General features: G+C 46.5%; 1 protein-coding gene across 4 annotated transcripts in view; it reads right to left on the reverse strand.

The window, feature by feature from the left end:
- Positions 1–21,361, reverse strand: part of ADGRB1 (adhesion G protein-coupled receptor B1) — a 376,148-nt gene that overhangs the window by 58,318 nt on the left and 296,469 nt on the right. For 3 of the 4 annotated variants that reach the window (XM_084620798.1, XM_084620797.1, XM_084620796.1), the window contains exons 19-22: positions 21,193–21,296; positions 13,771–13,873; positions 8,961–9,111; positions 4,254–4,323 (exon numbers count right to left, since the gene is read on the reverse strand). In XM_084620798.1, coding sequence (XP_084476924.1) covers positions 4,254–4,323; positions 8,961–9,111; positions 13,771–13,873; positions 21,193–21,296 — 428 coding nt within the window. Of the gene's footprint in view, positions 1–4,253; positions 4,324–8,960; positions 9,112–13,770; positions 13,874–20,119; positions 20,189–21,192; positions 21,297–21,361 lie in introns of all 4 variants that reach the window. The other variant, XM_084620795.1, reaches the window with a different exon arrangement.

Here is a 21,361-nt window from a genome sequence, read left to right on the forward strand (position 1 = left end):
CTCTGCACAGGCAAAGATGGCTTGCTCCTGAGTACAGCTACTCCCTCGGAGTACAGCGGAGGAACTCAGCTTTCACGGTCCACTGCTTCTTTTGCGCCTGACCCTGCTCCCCCTGAAGTCACTGGCCAAGCTCCTGTTTGCACCAAGAGGAACAGGACTGGGCCCTTTGACTGCATTGCTGAGGGTCAGTTCCAGGAGGCGTCTCTCCCCTCTGCACTCTGGATTGCAGCATTGCAATACACCCCAGTGGAGGTGTTTTGCTGTGACGAGTGCACTGGGCCAGTCGGCTCCATCTGGGAGTTGGGGATTTAGGCACATTGCTGCCTCCACCCCGAGTACCCAGAAGGGGAGGCAGGAATCAGCTGCCTCATGCCGCAGCGTATGCACGTTTACACTGCCCGCTTCTTTCAGTGGCATGTGACATACATACCCGCACAGCCCCCCTAGCTTGGGGATCAACAGCCGTGTAGGCTTTGGCGGGTAAAGACCTGCCTCCAGGGCATGGGGGAGTATGCAAGGGCATACCCCACCCAGCTCTCTGCACGCCCAAGCCGGTCCTCCCGGTCCACACTGCTGTTTTAGCCACGTAGTGTCCAGCAGTCTCCTCGCTGCTGGAGCCTTTCCCCACTGCAGAAAAAGACTCCGGCCGTGAAGAAGGGCTCTGGCAAGCGGGGAAAGACTTGGACCACTCCCAGCTGCTGGAGTCTCTGCCCTGCCAGAGCCTTTCACTGACACGTAGTGCACGCTGCAGTGTGGATGCAGCAGCCTTTTCACTGCAGCGCGTAGCTGCACTTGCCCTACATGCCACCACCAGCGGTGTGTAGTGTAGACGTAGCCTTAGAGGGCACTGGGTAATTCAGGCTGATGCTCCTGCTAGAGATGATGGATCCTCCTGCAGTAGTCCGGGCAGCCAGCTCCAGCGATGGCCGGCAGCCAGCCATCCTGCTGGGCCGCACAGCAGCCAACGTCCTGTCCCAGGGCGTGAGGAGTGACAGTGGCTAGCGGCCTAAAAGAAGTCAGGGATTAGCAGCAAAGGCAAGGAGAGGGGCAATCACATCAGCTTTCCTGGGCAGATTCCAGCTTGGTTCAGGCGCAGGCAGCAGGCCTGACCCGGGAATGATGGAAAGTCACGGCAGCCTGTTGGCCGCTTTGCAAGCATGCAGATCTAGTGGCAAAGAGGAGCCAGTAAGGTTTCTCTGTTCACTGGCACTGCTTTGCCCTGGTGTGCAGGGGGAAGGAAAGATGGGCACTGATTGCTCTGGGGTCGAGCTTTGTTTGCACTGAGTGGATCATTGCAGCCTAGATGGAGAATTCTGTCCCGCATCTCTCCCTTTTTTCCTCGCTCCTCCCTCGGCTCTATTTCAGGGTGAACATCTCCCGTCTCAAACTTCCACCCCACTGAGTGGGGACCTATGATGTTCTTACAATAACACCGGCCAGGATCTGGGCACTGCACTCCAGCGATGGGCACTTCCCCTTAGCCCTGAGCAGTGTAACCAGGATCGAAGCACTGCACGCCTACTTGCATCTTAGGTTTCTAGTCCGGGCTAAACTCCAGGCAGTGACCGATGCTGAGCGGAGGCAGGTGAGTCCGTACAGTTCCCATAAAACAGTCCTGACACTGACACAGATGTCAGGAACTGCCTCTTATAACACCTTAATTTACAGTGGGCTACTTCTCCATGACCCTGCACTTTATGCGGTCAAACACCACCACCGCCGTGAGTGAGTGAGGAGTGTATTACCTTCTCTTTGTCTTACAAATCAGATGTCAAGAATTATAACATTCAAAAACCAGTCGGAGAACACTTCAATCTCCCTGGTCACTCGATTACAGACCTAAAAGTTGCAATATTACAACAAAAAAACTTCAAAAACAAACTCCAACGAGAGACTGCTGAATTGGAATTAATTTGCAAACTGGACACCATTACATTAGGCTTGAATAAAGACTGGGAGTGGATGTGTCATTACATAAAGTAAAACTATTTCCCCATGTTTATTTCCCGCCCCCCCCCCCACTGTTCCTCACACATTCTTGTCTGCTGCTGGAAATGGCCTGTCTTGATTATCACTACAAAAGGATTGTTTTCTCTCCTGCTGGTAATAGTGCACCTTGCCTGATCACTCTCCTTACCGTGTGTATGGTAACACTCATTGTTTCATGTTCTCTGTGTATATAAAATCATCTTACTGTATTTTCCACTGCCTTCATCCGATGAAGTGGGCTGTAGCCCATGAAAGCTTATACTCAAATAAATTGGTTGGTCTCTAAGGTGCCACAAGTCCTCCTGTTCTTTTTGCGAATACAGACTAACGCGGCTGCTCCTCTGAAACCTTTCTTTGTACACCCTCTCAGCTACACTTTCTTTAATGCTGCTGCTGCTTCTGCTCTATGCTGAGTGATTCCAGCCTGGGCTATATGCCCTTATTCACCCCTCTCTGTCTCATTCTGCCATTTCCACCCATTCTCCTTGTCGCCAACACACATCTCGAAGGTGGGTGCTGTGCTGCTCCCACTCAAGGTTTTGTGAGCAGGCAAATTTTCCTGTTTCCAAGTAAATAAACAGCACATGGCCCAGAACATGGAAGGAGAAATCATGACATTTCAGGGGTGAAACGAAACAGCGAATATCTCCAAGAACATTTCTGAAAAACTATTTTCCCCGCGCTAGCATGCACTAGTGACTACCATCACGAGCCAGCCTTGACTCCATCTCCAATTCTCAGACCTGGAAAGCCTCCTGATCAACAACTTTCCCAGAGGCTGGTACTCAAAATCCCTCCACTGATTCTACGTTCCCCTATGGCCAGCAGAGCATTGCTGTGAACTAAAACGGATGGATTTACTTGGCTTGGCTCCTATTTAGGCGTATCAATAAAGGCCGTATTTTCCAAAATGCTCCATTCCCAATGTGTTCCCTTTGAAAACCACACCCTTATTTTGGTGCCTACCTGGTGGCTGAGCTCTTTTGAAACTCTGGCCTGGATCCTGCAGTTCCCAGCAGTGACTGATAAAACAGACCCCAGAGATCCACCCAACAGACATTCTTCCTACTTCACGTAACTTCATTATTAAAACCACCCCTAAAGGTAAGTCTTCCACACCGACCTCTTAAAAACTCTCCAAATACCAAATACCTATATCAAAATGACGTCATAGATGCAGCAGTTAATCTAACCAGCCATCTGGCCTTTTCTGTGTGCGGAATGAAGGGGCTGCAATGGACACACTGATTATGTGTGTGTCTACACTGCACACTAAGCCCAGATGTGTGGGATCCAGGCTCGTGGACTTGGTGTTTCCAAGCCCAGGCTTGAGAAACCACACTGCATTATAAACCTCGGTTTGCAATTGCCAGATTCGGCTCTCACAGCCGAGCTAATGCATACATACTGCACTGCACTAGGGTGACCAGATAGCAATGGTTACAGATTGGGCTGGGGTGGGATAATAGGGTCCTATAGATGACAAAGCCCCTAATATCAGAACAGTCCTGATAAAATTGGAACATTTGGTCACCCTAAACTATGCAGACCTTCTGACTCGGGTCTGCAGCTGGAGCTGTGTCCACACTGCAAAATGACAGGGTTTAGACCTCAGTCACGGCAGAACTCAGGCTCTGACCTGCACCTTTAGCAGGGTCCTAGAACCCAGGTCCTGGATGCTTCCTGACCTGAGTCAGACTGATGTGTGTGTAGGGCTCAAACCTGAGTCAGAGCATGGGCTTAGGGTGCAGGGTAGATGCACCCTTTGAGTTTAGTGACTGTTTTGATTCTGACAGTAGCCAGCACTAGATGATTCGGAAGATGGAGAAAAACAATAATGCTACATTATGTTGTATTGGGGGGAATTGCCTTCCAGCCGCCTAAAGGGGGAAGGGAATATAGGAGCTGATCCTACTCCCGCTCAAACCAATGGGAACGCTCGCATCGGACTGCACCGGACTGCAGGCAGGCCCATCCTCTCTCTCAGGCCCTTTCTTTCCTAAAGCCTCACACAGATGCTCGGGTAAGAACAAAGAAGTCACGCAGCCTCCAGACCCGAACAGGCAGCCAATAGGTTGGCGCAACCAAGCAGTGCGAAGGCTGCTTCCTTTCTCATCCTCCCCACGGGAAGGGCGCCTCTGTCGGCGTGGCTGCGAGCTGGAGGGCCCCGCTTCCTACAGGTGCCCCGGAGAGTCAATTCATGCAGGGAGAAAAGGACAGAAGTGAGGAAAGAAAGAGTCTGGAAGAGACGGCCTGTTACTCACTAGTTGACGGTGCCGTAGCCCTTGGCTTTCGTAAATCCCACGGAAATGGCAACCACCAAGGCAGGCAGCCCTAAGGGAATGAAACAAAAAGAGCGTCAGTCGTTTTAGCTTCTATGCAGGCTGCACCTCGCTCAGCGTGTCCTTCTCTGCCACAAACCCCTCTCCCCAGCTGGATCCTCAGCAGCGCCTGAACCTGACTCTTCAGGGCTAAGGACATGAGACTCTGCCACGTGAGCTAAAGGGGTAACTCCATTGGCTGGTAGTAGCAGTAGGCTCCTATCCTCTGGTGTCGACCTGCCGCTAGGGGGCGACACATAACATGTAGAACTGTTTGTTTCAGAGAGACCTGCTCTCTTCCAACGTCTCTGAGGGGAAGAGGGTAGGTGAAGGATGACACCCCTAGCTGGAGACATTCTGTAATGACCACGGCTCGTGGTGGGCAGGTTTCTGGCAGGAAAGCTGTGTTGCTCGTGTTACACATGTACGAAGCCATGTAGTGCTGGTGAGTGATGCTGCATTGACAGCACTAGAGGCTGATGACACCCTCAGTTTATATTGACAGAGCACGTGCAATGCGGGCAGCCTGGTGTATGCATCCCCATACCAAGGGGCTTCCATCCTGACCTGGCACCACCTTCTCGCCCTCTCTGCTGAGGCTGCCCCAAGTGGGAGGGCGGGTAGAGCCAGCTGGCTATTGTGATGTGCAGGCCTGGTCCCTCAGAACCAGCCTGAGATGCCAATTTGATTTCATAGAGCTCACTGAACAGCTCTGGGGTAGTAACAGGTTAGGTCATTACATACCCAGGCACAGAATGACAGCTCTGTATCCCATTAACAGCCTCCTGATCCTTCCAGTTCCTCCAGCAATAAGCTACCCAAGGAGCTATGAAGAAGACCAGGGTGACTTTCCGGTTCACCCTCCCCTTCCTGGCCCTCCCTTTGCCCTGTGAAAAAGCCTGAATACCAGATAGTAACATCTGCCTGTTCCACTAGAGAGGTCTTCACATGGCTTTTTATAGCCCTGCTCCTTGTGACATCGTGAAGTAAGCCATCTAAGTGCTAAAGACTGGCAAATCCCATTAGGAATCAGTGGGGTCACGAGTGAACAAGGATTAGCTCTGCTGTGACGAAGCCCCCATACTTGTGCAATAGGGTTCACATCAGGCTGTGGAAAAAGTGTTACAGTTTTGGCAGGTATCCACTGACCCTGCTGATGGCTAACCACAGCAGCCGCGTGTAGCCTCCAGGGATGCAAATCACTTTAAGACTCGTCAGATATCAGGGCGAGCAACCAGCCTGCAGGCATAGTGCCTTAATGCTCGATATGGGGAGAGTCTAGGAGCAGCCACATGATCATGGGTTTCTCTTCCCACCTCACATCTCCAGGTGCAATCCACTAGAATTGCCTGATCCCCTGTAAACATACGAGTCATTCGGAAAGACTTCCCTACTTTCCCCCCTTCTACTCTTTTCTCTTTTTCCCTACAACGCTTGGCCACTAAATCTTAGCTGAACCCTCACCCCTTTCCTACAGTGCCATCAATAGCACATCCCATTGCTGGCCTTGGATGCGAGGAAGCCAAGCATCTACATGTTATACGGCTTTGCCAAAGAAGGTAGCATGAGGCAAGAGGCTCCAGCACTGGTGATAGTCGGGATAGGACTTTGCTGAAAATACGACTTTATTCTTCTCAGGATCCTTCTCCTAGATGGGCTGCATTGAGCCTAGTTGTATGTGATAATTATGTAGCCAGACAACCCAGACAGTGATCTTGTCAGCTCTCAACAGCTGAAGAGTTAGGCTTGGACAATCTGTGGATGGGTGTTCCAGGTAGTCCAGAGAATGGTGCTGGTTATTCAGAAGGTCAGACGCTTCTGAGCCAATATTTAAACAGTTCCTCACTGCGGTTCTCAGAAATACTGTGCTCCCCCAGGTGCCACCTTTGAAATACATTGTAAATTGATCAGAGCTAGGTGAAAACTTTGAAAGATTATTTGTTTAAATTTTTAAACAAATTCATAGAAAGCATCGAAATGTAAGGCTGGAAGAGATAGTCAAGAGGTCATCTTAGCCCATCCTAACCCGAGGCAGGAGTAAGTATATAGTAAGTGTAAGTTGGTAGAGCTGGTTGACATTTTTTTAAATGTAAAATTTCCATGATTTTTTTTAACTGAATATTTGAATTTCCACAAAAATACAAAGTAAAACAAAATAATTATGCAAATAAAAAAATGTGGAGGAAATGTTTGCAAAAAAAATCACTAGTATTTTTCAAGCAGATTCATGAAATTCACTTGTACTATGTTCATGTCTCCCATTACACCTGCTTTCCACAAACATCCTAGCAAGTGAGTTTACCGCCAGGAATGTGCAAATTGAAACAACAAATCCCAGGGGAATACTGAACATTTTTGTTGCAGAAAGTGAATTTTGAATTCATAATTCCAGATGTTTATGCCAAAAAATTGACTCTAAGAGCTCTGCTCATCCAATCAGGCCAGATAATCGTAGCCTGTGACCAACACATCCACTTAATAAGCTCAATGTGCAAACTATTAATATCAAATACTCAAAGCAATACTTGAAATGAACAGCCCAGAGGCTGAACTATGATAGCATCAAACATTTGATGGATAACAGTGGAAACTACAATACGGTCACAAGCAACTTGTCAGTATTAAAAAGGGGTAAATTTGATGAAGAAATTGTTTTCTGTGAGCAGTTCATCCCTCCATGTCCTAAGTGGTCTTAGCCCTTAGGGGTTGCTAAAAGTCCGATGCCCCTTTTTTCTGGATGAGCAGCAGGTGTAAATCCAAGTGAGAAACAACAAGAAAGCAGAGGACCAAACTTACTACTGGTAGAAACTGATGCAGCTTCGTTGAAGTCAGTGGAGCTGCACTAATTGATACCAGCAGAGAATCTGGCAAGGAATTTAAAATAGCAATTCAGAAATCCCACTGAAAAAGAAAATGGCTATGAGAAATCAACTGCCTCTGGAGCCAGAAGTGTAAATTATTTGAAATTATGCTTTTAAAGATATGTTTTCTACATGTTTTTGTTTCAGTAAAGCTGTTATTTGTCCCAGTGTTGTGACCAAAGTCTACCTACCATCTACACACCTAAAATTCCCTGCTGCATTAATGGGACATGGCATTCTTCTTCATTTCTTGTCCTAATCTGTTGAGAATTGTTACTATGCACTGTTCATCAGCTAATGTGATCAAGCCCAGAAGTGGCTGCATCTCAGCAGTAGGTGGAATGACACCTATTGTCATTGTAAATGAATGCAGCCATCTGAGGCTTGGGAAAGTTGTTTGCCCCAAACTCTCTGTTATCTAAAATAGCCAAGTGCCCCAGTGTTTATTAATTACAATGAAACCTCCCCCTGATTACTTAAATTCTTTCAGTGTCCCTCACCTGGTTTGAGTAATAAAATGGGGTGTGTGTGTGTGTGTGTCTGCATATGTGCGTGTGTGCATACACACAATATTTATTTTTAAAAGTCCCGTGTTTAACTATTTTAGTTCATAAGCTCTAGCAGATTTAATTGAAAACTCATATGTACGCACCGAAGCTGCTCTGTAAATCTGAGGAAGATGCACTTCAATCCCTCCTTTCAATGACAGGCAGAACCCAGCCTTACTTCCAGAGGTGCAGTAGTGTTAATGGATGTACAGAAATACATTGGAAGGGCTATTTAAATATTCCCAAATAGTACAACTGAGATTCTGCTTTTGCACATATGTATGGTTTCCATTCCTGGCCAAAGAGTATTGCAAGGGCAGAATATGGCCTTAAATGCTCTACTTCTAATCTTAACACCTTGACATTGGTAGGTTTAGACTACTCTCTTTAGCTTGTGGGGTATATTCTATTCACAACTATATCACTAGGAAATCCCAAGAGCTAAGGGGATCAGAGCTAAGAGCCCAGGTCAGGTTAGCCAGGTCAAACAAAAGGAGGTCAGCTGCAAGATTGATCATGTGGCCGGAGAATCTGCTTACTCCACGAGTTGAGATGCTGGCGTGAGGCTGCTTCTTGAAATGTCAGGCTGTATCACACCAAGTCCTTTTATAAGCATCAGAAATATCTTGCTTGGGGAAAAGTGTTTGACTTCCGGAGTAAAATAAGTCACTCGTACAGTGCAATGTTTTCTCTGTGTGCGTGTTTTTCACTTGCTTTTGTTCAAACTTTTTGTGATGTTGCTCTTTCCGAACACCAGCTTGTAACATCTTTGAAAGCCCACTCCACATTATTGCATTTGATTTCTACAACAAAATGCCTCATTTAAGCCTAATAAATTAAACATACGGGAAAGACAGAGGGAGAAAAATTAGCTGCAAACATCTGCACCAGACTAATAGTTGATTTGCCTATGGAAAACCCTGCTGCCATGGAGACCGAATTTCAGAGCTTGTTTCACTAGGAGGGAGAAAGAGTGTGAGAGAGAATATGAAGGGCATGGAGCGAGAATGAGACAGACAGGGAAGACGAGGAAAATGCAGGGAGAAAGGAAGGTGGAGAAAAAGATCCAATCCCCCAGCAAACCCTTTCACAGGTACAGTAGTTGTTTCCAGTACTGCCATTCTGCCCCTCCCCAGCTAAGCAGAAAGGCACACTAATGTTCAGATGATAAAAGGGCCCCCACGCTCCCACTATATGCTAGATTCCTGTATGCTGTTGAGTCACAGACTCATAATTCTCACCCCATCCGAGACACAAGAAGCGCTTGCGAATGATGCGGTTCCGTAACCTGCCCGTCACAGCCATGTAGGATTGCCAGGCCTCTGTCAGCACCCAACAGAAAGAGGAGAGGAAGAAGAAATGCAGAAAAGCTGCCACCAGTGTGCATATCACCTGGAGTTGGGAGGAAAGGGATACAGGTGAGATTAGCAGCAGGGAAGGGGAACAGCTCCCAAACCGCATTCTAGAAGGAAGCTGGCTGGAATCAGACAATGGAAAGATGCATTTCACCTTCAAGGTCCTGATTCAGCAAACCACTGAAGCATGTGCTTAAATTTTAAGCATCCCATTGAAGTCACTGGGACTTGAGCGTATGCTTAATGTTAGGCACGTGTGTAAGAGTTTTGCTGAATTGGAGCCCAAGTGCATCCAATGGGGAAAAATTCTTGTCCTATCCAAATCAACTGGATTTTTGTCCTTGACTTCAATGGGATCAGGATTAGGATTTATTTTCTAAGTGGCCAAAAATGCTTGGGGTCAGACTTTTTAAGTATTTATGTATCTATCTTCAGGTAGAGGATAGATCTGCTCAGACATTAAAATGGCATGGAAACTTCTCTACCCAAAGAGCCAGACATGCCATATTACTGACATCAAAATCACAGAGGTGAGATCTGCAGAAGGCTATTTAGCCTATGTCCCAGTCAGTCCAAAATTGTTACTTACAGACTGAGCGAATGGATCATGTATAGCTGGGGAGAATGATGACTGTGGAGTGGGATGATAGCTGTCTACAAGGAGGAGAGGAATTGTCCTAAAGGGTATAACTAGGAGTAATGGGATGACATTAAGAAAAGGTAATTTTGGAAGGACTATAGGGAGAAATTTCATAATAGTGAGAGCAGTCTCCCAAGGGACCAAGAAGAAGCTAAAGATAGTTAAAGTTAGACTGGGGAAAATACTAGAAAATGTGGTATAGGAAATAATCCCACAGTGGTAGGGAGATGGACTGGATAACTGAAAAGGCCTTCTCCATCTCTCATTCCTCTGGGCTGGATCTTCAGCTGGTATAAATTGGTGTAGCACCATTAACTTTGACAGAGCTATGCTCACTTTGCACCAGCTGACAATCTGGCCCTGTCCGCCTGTCCCGCTGCCCATGCCATGCTAGCTGAACTTCTATTTATAGCAAGCAAGTGCAATAGAACTAGAGCAGGTAAATCTACCAAAGCTGGAAATTACACTTTCCAGCTCTAGTGCAGACATACCCATTGTTCATCAAGAAGTCTCGAGATAGTAAGAACTTTTTTCCATTGCTACACCATGCTGGGTTCAAACCAGCAGCTTTCACAGGAGAGACTGCTACTCAAGCCAATTTACCAAGCTGTTCTACTAGGGTCCATACAGGGTGCTTACACTTCTCTTTTTGAAGAAAAGATTTTTTTTTTCCTTTGCAGCAGACATATTCATAGACTCTAAGGCCAGAAAGAATCTTTGTGATCATCTAATCTGACCTTATGTGTAACACAGGCCAGAGAACTGCCCCAAAATAATTCCTAGAGCAGATCTTTTAGAAAAAAACCTTGTCCTGATTTAAAAATTGTCAGTGATGGAGAATCCACCACCACTCTTGGTACGTTCTTCCAGTGAATAATTATCCTCACTGTTAAAAAATGATGCCTTATTTCCAGTCTGATTTTGTCTCGCTTCAAATTCCAGCCATTGGATCATGTTAGATCTTGCTCTGCTAGATTGAAAAGCCCATTATTAAATATTTGTTCCACATGTAGATACTGATAGACTTGTGATCACGTCACCCCTTAACCTTCTCTTTGTCAAGCTAGATTGAGCTCTTTGAGTCTGACACTATATGGCATGTTTCCTACTCCTTTAATCATTCTCGTGGTTCTTCTCTGAATCCTCTCCAATTTACCAACATCCTTCTTGAGCAATGGGCACCAAAGCTGGACACAGGATTCCAGCAGTGGTCACACCAGTGCCAAATATAGATGTAAAATAATCTCTCTACTCTTACAAGAGATTCTCCTGTTTTTCCAATTTAAGATCACATTAGCTCTTTTGGCCACAGCATCACACTGGGAGCTCATGTTCAGCTGCTCCACCATGACCCCAAATCTTTTTTCAGAATCACTGCTTCCCAGGATAAAGTGCCGCATCCTGTAAGTCTGGCCGACATTCTTTGTTCCCAGATGCATACAGTTACATCTGGCCATATTAAAGTGCATATTTTATGCTTGTGCCCAGCTTACCAAGTGATCTAGATCATTATGAACCAGTGACCTGTCCCCTTCATTATTCACCACTTCCCCAATTTTTGTGTCATCTGCAAACTTTATCAGTGATGATTTGATGTTTTCTTTCAGTGATTTATAAAGATGTTAAATAGCGGAGAGCCAAGAACCAGTGTTTGAGAGACCCCACTGGAAACACACCTGCTCGTTGACAATTCCCCGTTTATAATTACATTCTGGGACCTATCAGACAGTCGGTTTTTAATCCATTTCATGTGTGCCATATTAACTTTGTATCATTCTAGTTTTTTAATCAAAATATCATGAAGTACCAAGTCAGATGCTTTACAGAAATCTAACTATATTATGTCAATACTATTAAATGTATCTACCAAATTTGTAATCTCGTCAAAAAAAGACATCAAGTTAGTTTGACAGAATTTATTTTCCATAAACCCATGTCAATTTGCATTAATTACATTACCTTTCTTTCATTCTTTATTAATTGAGTCCTAATTAATACCACATAATCGTGCCTACAATATATTACTCAACTCACAGAAACGAATGTTTGACAGGATAATGCAGGGCTCATTCCTTTTGTATTGCCTTACAATTATTTAGCCCCTATCCAGCACTTTCATCGTTGAAGAGTTTTGCAAATAGAATCAGATTCTGGCCTTTGGAGTGCCACAGGTGGAAATGAAGGACAAATTCACAATACTGAAGCGAATCAATGACAAAGAAACCCTTGGGGGGAAATGGAGCTGCAAACCCTTGCCAAATTTTCAGACGCTCCATCATCAATAATTCAGCTTTTATAAATTTCTAATTTAGACCCCATGGAGCCCAAACCTTTTCTCTGCGTAGTTTCTTTCTCTGTTCCCTCCTGGAGACTGTTTACTAGATGGCTGAGCGGAAATCCAAGAATAACCTTTCTATTTATGGGGTTTCATGCATATTTATGTTCAAAGAACTAATCTGCCTCTTGCAATCACAGTCAGAAGCACTGAATTGCCCACTAAAGGCTCTGATGAGGGACATCCATAAAATGGGGAGCAAAAACACCAAGGACAAACTAGACCATAACTTTGCACCGAAGCGGGACAGAAATAAATAAAGGCACAGGAGCGGCTCCACCAAAATTGTTGACTTTTTTTTTCCCCAGGATGAAGTTGCTTTTTTAGCGACCAGCGCCAAAGAGGAGCCACAGCCGTGGTCCTCCAGGATTATTAAATGGGAAGGATCTTGGAGAGATGCTGTTCTTCATCGCCCAGGCACACACATCTCTTGGCTTCAGCTGAAGTTCCCAGTGAAAGCCCCTGCAAAGCCATTCTCGCCATCCCTCCCAGCCCACTCTACCACTTAACAGACCATGCACAATGCACAAAGAGGGCAAGCTTATGGCTTTACTTTCGCAGTGCACATCGTACGAGGGACTTGCAGGCCTGGGGATTGAGTCCCTCTATTTATCCACAGAAAGTATGACCTGAGCAGCAGCAGCAGGGAAATGTCTTCCACACTGGCCCCCAGACATGCCCTGGCACTGAACTGAAAGGCCTTCTCTAGGGACCAAAAGGCTAGTCAGTCTGCTCATTCAGTCCTAGGGCTTCCCTGTAATAAAGCTTCAAGAAGAGACAGCATAGCTAGCACTGATCTTATGAGACCTGGGTTCTAGTCCTGGTTCTGGCACTAGCCTGCTAGGTGACTTTGGAGAAGTCCCTTCCCATTTTTAGGGCCTAGTTTCCTGATCTGTAAAATAGGGATAATACAGCACAGTGGCCTCCTCTGTGAAGTGCCTTCAGAGTGATGGATGATAAGAGTTGGCTGGTATTATAAAAGGTGCCAGTAGGAGAATTAAAATGCTTTGGCTGGCAAACAGAGTCATTATGGTAGCCTGCTTGATAATACAGAGAAGGAGTGTACGTTAGTGGCTACATCAGGGCAACTGGGTATTCCAACTTTGTCACCGACTCACTCTGTGACCTTGGGTAAATCATTTAAGCTCTCAGGCTCATATCTCCAAGGTACTTAGGTGTCTGACTCCCATTGATTTGAAATCTAAATACCGAGGAGGTGCTGGGCCCCCATGCCTTAGCTCTGCAATGTGTACAATGGGTCTCATGACACTTTCCTACGCTAGAGAGGGTGCTGTGAGGCTCTTTTTATTCATGCTTGCAACATACTTTGAGCTCCAAGGACGAAAGCCAGCCAAGAAGGGCAAAGCATTTACAGTGCAGAGTCGCTGGGGTTCCTCCCCCACACCCTGCCCATCTGTCTTTTTGAGTTTTTGGAAGATAAAATGGCTAAAGTCTTACAAACAACCATGCTCCTTTGCTGTGCCATGTGCCCGCTAACTCTAGGCAGATATTCAAAAATATCATATTGGTTTTTCAGGAAAGCCCTGAGGACGCTCCCAAATCATCAAGGAGCGAGCAAGAAAGAAAATTGAAATCTGCCGTTTAGTGGTGTTTCTGATACATAGCTAATTAACAGAGGGAGACAAAGAGGGATGAAGGGGAAAGCTGCCTGAACAGATCAGCTCAGTGCTAAATCAGAGAACAAGAAATTTGTATCCTACCTTATTCCGGGTCTGGGTTTGTCCAATCAGAATGAGAGCATTGGAGGAAATGATGGACAGGCAGAAGTTGATGAGAATGACAGAGCGTTCTGAGCGGATGTATCTGCAAAGAGAAAAGAGGGAGGGGACTACTGTATTTTAATTTGTATTACAGTAGCTCCTAAAGGGTGCAACCAGATCAGGGCCCCATTGTGCTAGACACTGTATAGATACTTAGTAAGAGATAGTCCCTGCCCTAAAGATTTTATAATCTCCACAGACAAAGGAGGGGGGAGGGCAAAGAGGTACTGTGACTTTCCCAAAAGGTCACACAGCAGGTCAGTGGTAGAGCCAGGAACAGACCTCGGGTCTATGCTCTAGCCACTAGACAACGCTATCTTCCTAGATGAGACAGGAATATAAATGTTAGAAGTGGATGCGCTGACAAATCAGTGGCATACTCAGTCTCTGCCAGTGGCAAAAGCTGGATGCTTTAGGGGAAAGCACAGGACTCCGACTGTACAATACTACCCTATATGAGGATGAAGTTTCTTCCTGACCCCAGGCAGTGATCAGCTGGTGCCCTGAAGGACAAAGATTGAAAACCCCTGTAATTTTTATCATAGCTACTGTCGGTACAGATGCTATTCTTATTCATATAAATGTCTAAACCTTTTCTGAAACTTGCTAAGCGCTAAAAGTTCTCTTCAGTTCAAACGATGTGAAAGGGGGCCTTGAAAAGCAGCTTTAAACAACAACGCAGACGTGCTAAGATTTCCAAAAAATCAGTCACAGAGCCACAGGCATGCAGGCTATAAAAGGAGATTACAAATAAATGCATTTTCTCAACAAACTGCTTGAAAATTAACTTCCCCCCTTTGCTTAACCTGACAAGGCATCCCTGAAACAGAAAATAATCATTGATTGGTTTCTAAAGGTGCTGCTGATATCCTTTCCACAGGAGTTGGGGTGCACAAAGGCCTTCAAAAAACAGGCCAGTCATGTAGGTGTCTAAGTAAGGATTTTGGTGCTGGACTCTGGGAATCCACAGTAGCAGCTCTTGACTTTAGCACCTCCCGGCCTCAAATCATTACTCCTTTCTGATTATCAATGCACAGCACAGCTATGACTTGCTCCTGAATTGCGTGTGTGGAATCTAATTAAACTTGCTCATTAATTTGGGGAGATTTCTCAGTACACTTCTAATTAAAGAAAAGAAAAGAAAAGAAAAGAAAAGAAAGTGACTGCATTACTCAGCAATTGACATAGGGCCCCGTCCCACGCATGAGTCACTTTACTCATCCAAGTACTCCCACTGACATCGGTGGGCGTTTGCCTGAGTCGAAACAGGACCTTAGGCCCAGGGAAATTAGAGAGTGAGCTCTCCTAGCATCCCCTGGAGGTTACGGCAGGATTTCTCTCTGAAGTGTGTATTCCAGCATGTTGCCTAGTAATTTAATATCAGTGACTAATTTCGGGCAACAGTAAATATGTTGGGCTGTGTACTGAGCTCTGGATTCCTTGCTGGCCCAGCCAAAGCAGCATTCGCTGCTCAGTGCGCCAGGTGCCCGGGCTGTGTTGAGTGGGACCATGTGCTGTTGGTACACGGCCTGCAGCCTTCAACTCCACTTTACTTCCCTTTCCGTTTTGTGTTCAGGCAAATATAAATGCTCAGCACAAACTCCAGCTGTGGCTCTGTGACACTGAGAGTAACTGGGTTTATGCTGAAAGCAGCAATCAGCCCAAACTTCCCTGAGACTCAGGTCTTGAGCTCTCACTGAAACTAGGCTCTCAACCAGTTCTCCCCAAGACTCATCCTCCCCCCCCCCACATCCCCGGAAAGCCTCTCTTGGAAACTCCAGCCTACAGTTATCTTACTTGGAAATTCAGCTTCAGTTTCCCTTGAAAACTGAACCCAATCTTTTCCCAATATCCACCTCAAATTCACCTCAGCTCAGTCCCCAGGCTTTCTCTGACTCCCCATTCCAATCTAGGCCCAATGTTCACGCACACTGGTGCTGGGTTCACTGACAGGTGAATCCAGCCTGTGTCTCAATGCAAATATTCTGGAAGTCTCTAGTCAGCAAGCATCCCCTTCTTTCAGAACAGATATGTTCCATGCCGAGAAATCACCACTACAGTTTCCAGCTCTGAACCACCAACCCTCTGCTGCTTGCACACAGGAAGCAGGAGGCAGTACCTTGCCACAGAGGGTGGTGGAACAAGGAGCCTACATGGGTTGGGGTGTGTGTGTGTGTGTGGATCCTGGCAAGGGGAGGCAAGAGAGTCTGGCCTGACTTTGCCTAGAGGCTCTAATCTGGTCCCTCCACTTAGCAATCACAGACCCTACCACTCCCAGCACACTGCCCCCTAGGAGCTACCTTTAACCCAGGACACTGGCCAGTCCAGAAGGCATGAGACACCCCAGGGCTTGGCTGGGATCTGCCAGGTTAAACATTGGTTGAACAGTCACAAAACCTTCACAGTTCAGCTTTCAATATTATCTCAGCCCTTGCAAAGGCTAAGAGGGAACCGTATTGCTGGGGGAGACCAGGTAATTTGAATGGCAGTAGGGATATAGGCATGGGAGAAGGAAGGGGAATAGACTGTGGGATAAGAGGGGAGAATTGGGAACCTCTACTCCACCTGGAAACAGTAGACATCAAGGACCACTGAGGACGCTGCCAATTGTCTTGGCTCCGCCATTTCCTACCAGTGTGTGCCAAGCACCAGTCCTGGAAGAATGCCCAAGTCTCCCTATGTCTGACATAAATTAGCCATAAGACATAGGGGGTAAACGGGTCAAGCTCTCCACTGGCCATGAGTCCAGTGGAAGCTGCTCGGTGGCAACAGAAACAGATGCTAAGATTAAAAAGGCACATGCAGACGCAATCCAACAATGGTGCAATGTCAGATTGGGTGATGCAGATGCTGCAGCAGCAAGCCATGTAGTCTGGAAAAGCCTTCCTTTTCCACTTCCCCAAATCCCTGGTGCCCAGCACCCTTTTCCTCTCCTGTCTCCCTGGGACAGGGTGACGTGTTCTCAGAGGGCAATGCAGGAAGTTATGGCCATCTGGTGGGTTATCTCTGAAATTCCCAGGGTGGGGTGAGATAGTCAGCACACAGAGGAAAACTCAGAGCTTTGAGTCATGGTAAAGAGCACACAGAGCAAATGTAATGCAAACCATTGAGTGGGGGCAAATACATGCTCTGGATGGGAAGTTATCTGGACATTCACAGCCAAGTGAAAGAGGATCCGGAGTGGGCGGAAGGGGGAACCTCCCTTCTTTCTGTGGCATATGTTTAGGAATAAGCATACTCTCTTCTTGGTTTTCCAGCTAGCTAGTACAATGATCAGAGCAGGAAGACACATGTCCTGGACTCCATTCCCATTGGTGCGATACTGGGTGAGTCGCTTAATATTGGCAAAGTGCTTTAAATTCCTTGGGTCAAAAATTACATGACTGTAATCTATGTCAACTTTCTTTTTTTCCTTGGGCTCAAGACACAAAATTGTGATCCTGATTCTTGAGTCTCCACAGTCCAGGGCTTTTTGGATTCAGTCTGCTTGAACAGAAATCTCCCATTACCATTATTATCATACTCATAATCATCTTGTCAACTTCACGGCCTGACATAACCCCAGAGAATGGCCCTGATTCCCCAAGGCCCTGCAATACCTGCAATCATCTACACCAATGCAAATTGTAAATGCTCCTGTAAATGCTCCTGTTCCCATTACACCTATTCTGCACCAATTGAAAGTGACGGCACAAGGTACAGGGCAATGGACAATGAGGCCCAGTTGCCTATGGTCAATGCAGATTTGTCCTGCATTCCCCAAGGCAGTCAACCTTAGTCAAGTCTTGGCTGACGGTTTGTCATGGAATGAGCAGCTCGTTTATAATGAAGTACTGGCCATTTGGTCTGCTCTAGCTGTGACCATCTCTATCTCACTCCAGTATCCAGATTACCACAGCTTCATCCTTACGGAAACAAAGCCCCCGTGCCTTCATCATTGCCCTCATCCTAGAATAACCCGTAAGGCAGCAGTCGTCCCTTCTGGCCCGCACTCCACTTGAGTCTCTGTACACTCTGAAAATACTGAGATGAGGGGACATTCGGGGCCTGCCCTCTTCCACCTACACTACGTACACACCACATCCCAAAGGTGCCACGGTACAGCTCACTCACCACTGCATGAGAGCACTGCACATTCCTCTCCTTGAAGTTAAACGCGACTGCGTTCACCCACTAAAGCACAGGAGATCACACCTCCTGATACTCCAGGGCGCTTCCGATGGGACACACCCCGCAAAATTGAGGCAGTTCGGAACCATAGCTCCAGCTTCTCCAAGCTGCAGGGAGAGCCACACAACTATGCTTCTTTCATTCTTTCTTCGTAACCACACTTTCTATCTGGCTATCTTCTCCTATGACCCCCCCCCCCCCGCAGTATCTGAGCACCGCTAGGGAAGGGAAGACAACTGGATTTAAAGCAGGGCCAGCATGAAACAGGAGGCAGAAGCACCTTGGCAGTTCATGGACAGCCACAAAAATTACACTCAGCTGTGAGGAGCAGAAGGTGAGACTCACTCATGCTGATATCTTGCAGAAAGATATGGACGTAGCTTTCACACAGCCATCAGTGGCAAACCACAGAGGCATGGGCTTTTCTGCTTGTTGACTGGCTGATGAGAGAAGCAGTGGGAGAGCTAATCAATACAGAGCATTGATCATGGTGGTATGGAAAGGTCACTGCAGCTCAGTGGGTTGCTGCACAACATTGAGATCAGGGATGGAAAATATACGAGAACATTCATGAATGCTCCTGGGTGTCAAGAAGCAGAGGAAAAGAAGTCACAACAATCAGAGCTTTGCAAGAGGATCAGATGACCTGGCCCATCCCCAGCCAGGGAGGAATGTTCCCTACAATCTATCCCCCTTGGCTTTGCCCATTTGTGGGGCATTTTTTGAGAGAATTCTGCACTCATATAACGCTCAGGATGGATTGTTCTGGGCAGAGAAGTCCTCTCTTTACCCACAGAACATGTAGAGCACACGGATCACAAGCAGGCTGCATCTCCAAGCCTGACCAGGAGCAACCACTGCTGGGGATGGGGAGGTAGTTCAGTTTTCATGGCCCATTATGTCACTGGCTGCTCTGTCAAGGCTGCAAACAAAGAGAGTGATGTACCCTTAGTGGAGGGGGTGAGTGAGGGTTGCCACCATCTGTCCACCAGGAACTGGACTGAGTCCACCAAGAGATCACTAAACAGCCCATCAGACAGTAACAATGTTCAGTTTGGAACCACATTCTGCCAGTTTGACTGTATCTGAACTGGTCACTCGAGCCAAAAAGCTCCAACCCACTCTCACTGATAGCCTGGCATGTATCAGTATGGGGAAACTGCTTCTGAGGATTTGACTGAGAACCCGAGGATTCTTTCATGTTCTCTCGGGTATCTTGCCCATTCTCCAGAATTCCTGAACTCCCCCTTCCCTCTTGCTCTCATCCCCATTCCCTCTCTCTGCCTTCTCATACAGAAGCAAACTCTAGTTGGGCACAACTCTGGGAATGTTTCCAAATTATCAGCCTCAGTGAATCTATTCATGAGAACAGGTTGGTTTTCAAGCTGAGCCTACACACACACATGCTCCAGCTGCCTTTGTCCAAAAGTCTGCATGGGAAATTCTCAGCTAAATCTCCACAAAGCAGCTGAATTCCAGTAAGTGCCCTCCACAGAACACCATGTGGGTAGAACGTTGTTGTAACAAGAAGCTACTTTCCCACGCATTGGCAAAAGGCCAGGTTTGTGGAGTTCCTGGACTCGGATGGTAATGACTTAGGAATAATACAGCTGGACCCACTTCTGAGAACTCCCCATTGTCTGTAGGAGATAACATGGCTAAAAGGGCTGACTTGATCCTGGGATGTGTAATACACAGAGGAATGTTGAGCAGGAGATATTACCTCTGCATACAACACAGGGGAGATTGCTACTGCAAGTGTGTCCAGTTCTGGTGTCCGCACTTTAAAAAGGATGTTGAAACAATGAGGAGGGTTCAGAGGTGAGACACGAAAATGATTTGACATCTGGAAACCTGCCTTACAGTGAGAGATTAAAGAACCTCACAATTAATTTAGCTTATCAAAGAGACTTTAAGAGGCGATCTGATCGCAGACTGTAAGTATAGGGAGAAAAATTCTGATCACAGAGAGCTTCTTAACCTAGACAAACTTGAGTCGCAGGCTCACTTGGAAACTCCTGCCTGTAGTTGGCTTGCTTGGAAATTCAGCCTCAGGTTAAATATAAAACTGAGGCCCAATCTTGCTACAAACTAGCCCCAACATTCACCTCAAACTCACCTCGACTCACTCCCCAGGCATAGGCAAACCAAGACCCAGCGGGTGGAATCGGAAGCTAAAAAATTCAGGCTGGAAATAAGGTGTACATTATTAACAGTGAGAGTAGCTGACAATTGGGACAGTTTACCAAGCAATGTGGCACATTCTCTGTAATGTGGAGTCTTTATAGCAAGGTTGGACTTTCTAAAATATACACTCTAGCTCAAGCACAAGTTGTTGGGCTCAATGCAGGAATCCCTGGGTGAGGTTCAATGGCCTGTGCTATGCAGGAGGTCAGACTAAGCCCCTTCTGGCCTTATAAACTACAGAGTTACATGTACCTGGGCTTTGAGTGGGGTCTTTCCTCTGGAGACTCTATGCCAGTGCAGGCCTTGGATGCATCAAACTTTGTATGTTAAGGAGTCAAAGCCACCACAAAAATGCAGCTACTTCTGGGGTGATACACAGCAGCTGTTTAATAGTGAACAGTAACCCTATTCAACAGGAAGTGAAGAAGAATCCCATATTTGAAACTGCAGGGGGAATTTAGGCAGACAGAATGTAGCTATCTAAATTGGGATTAGGCCAGGATGCTCGGTTTTAATACACTTAAGTTTATGAAAATTGCTGTGGGATCATTCGGACCTACATTTTCAAAAGTGAATAGTGATTTTGGGTGCTTCGGTTTTGCCCATCTCCAACTTGAGACACCTTAAAGGGTTCTGATTTTCAGAAAGTGCTGAGCAACCACCCTCTGAAAATCAGGCCTCTTAAAGTGTCCCAACGTGGACACCCAGGAACCGAGGTACCCCAAACAGCAAGTCATTTTTGAAAATGTTAACGCCTGTGACTCAAGTGTTCAGAGAACTAGCTCCATTGCCTCTCCAGCCAGCACCATACTGGGTTATGTGCCAGAGAAGAGAATGCCATCTACTGAGCCACCAACACCACATCATTCAGCACCTGCTCGTCAGAAAATGGCTCTACCTCGGATACCCAAACATCCACAACAGGAGGGCAGAACCTCCAGAATCCACCCAGCCCAGGTGACAGCTGCTGTGCCCAGTGAGAAAAGTGGAGAAAGAAATCTGTACCTCCAGACAGAGACGTAAATGATAATCAAGAGCAAAAGCGTCAGCGAAGATACTCCACAGCCTACGATTAACGTGACAGAAGGGACCAGCACCTTTTCCATGTTCTGAAAGAGAGAAAACAAGAGACAAAAAGAATGCTCAGCAAACGCTACCAGCTCTGTTTCATAAC

Source organism: Lepidochelys olivacea, assembly GCF_965140295.1.
Source record: "Lepidochelys olivacea isolate rLepOli2 genome assembly, chromosome: 2".
Classification (NCBI taxonomy): Eukaryota; Metazoa; Chordata; order Testudines; family Cheloniidae; genus Lepidochelys; species Lepidochelys olivacea.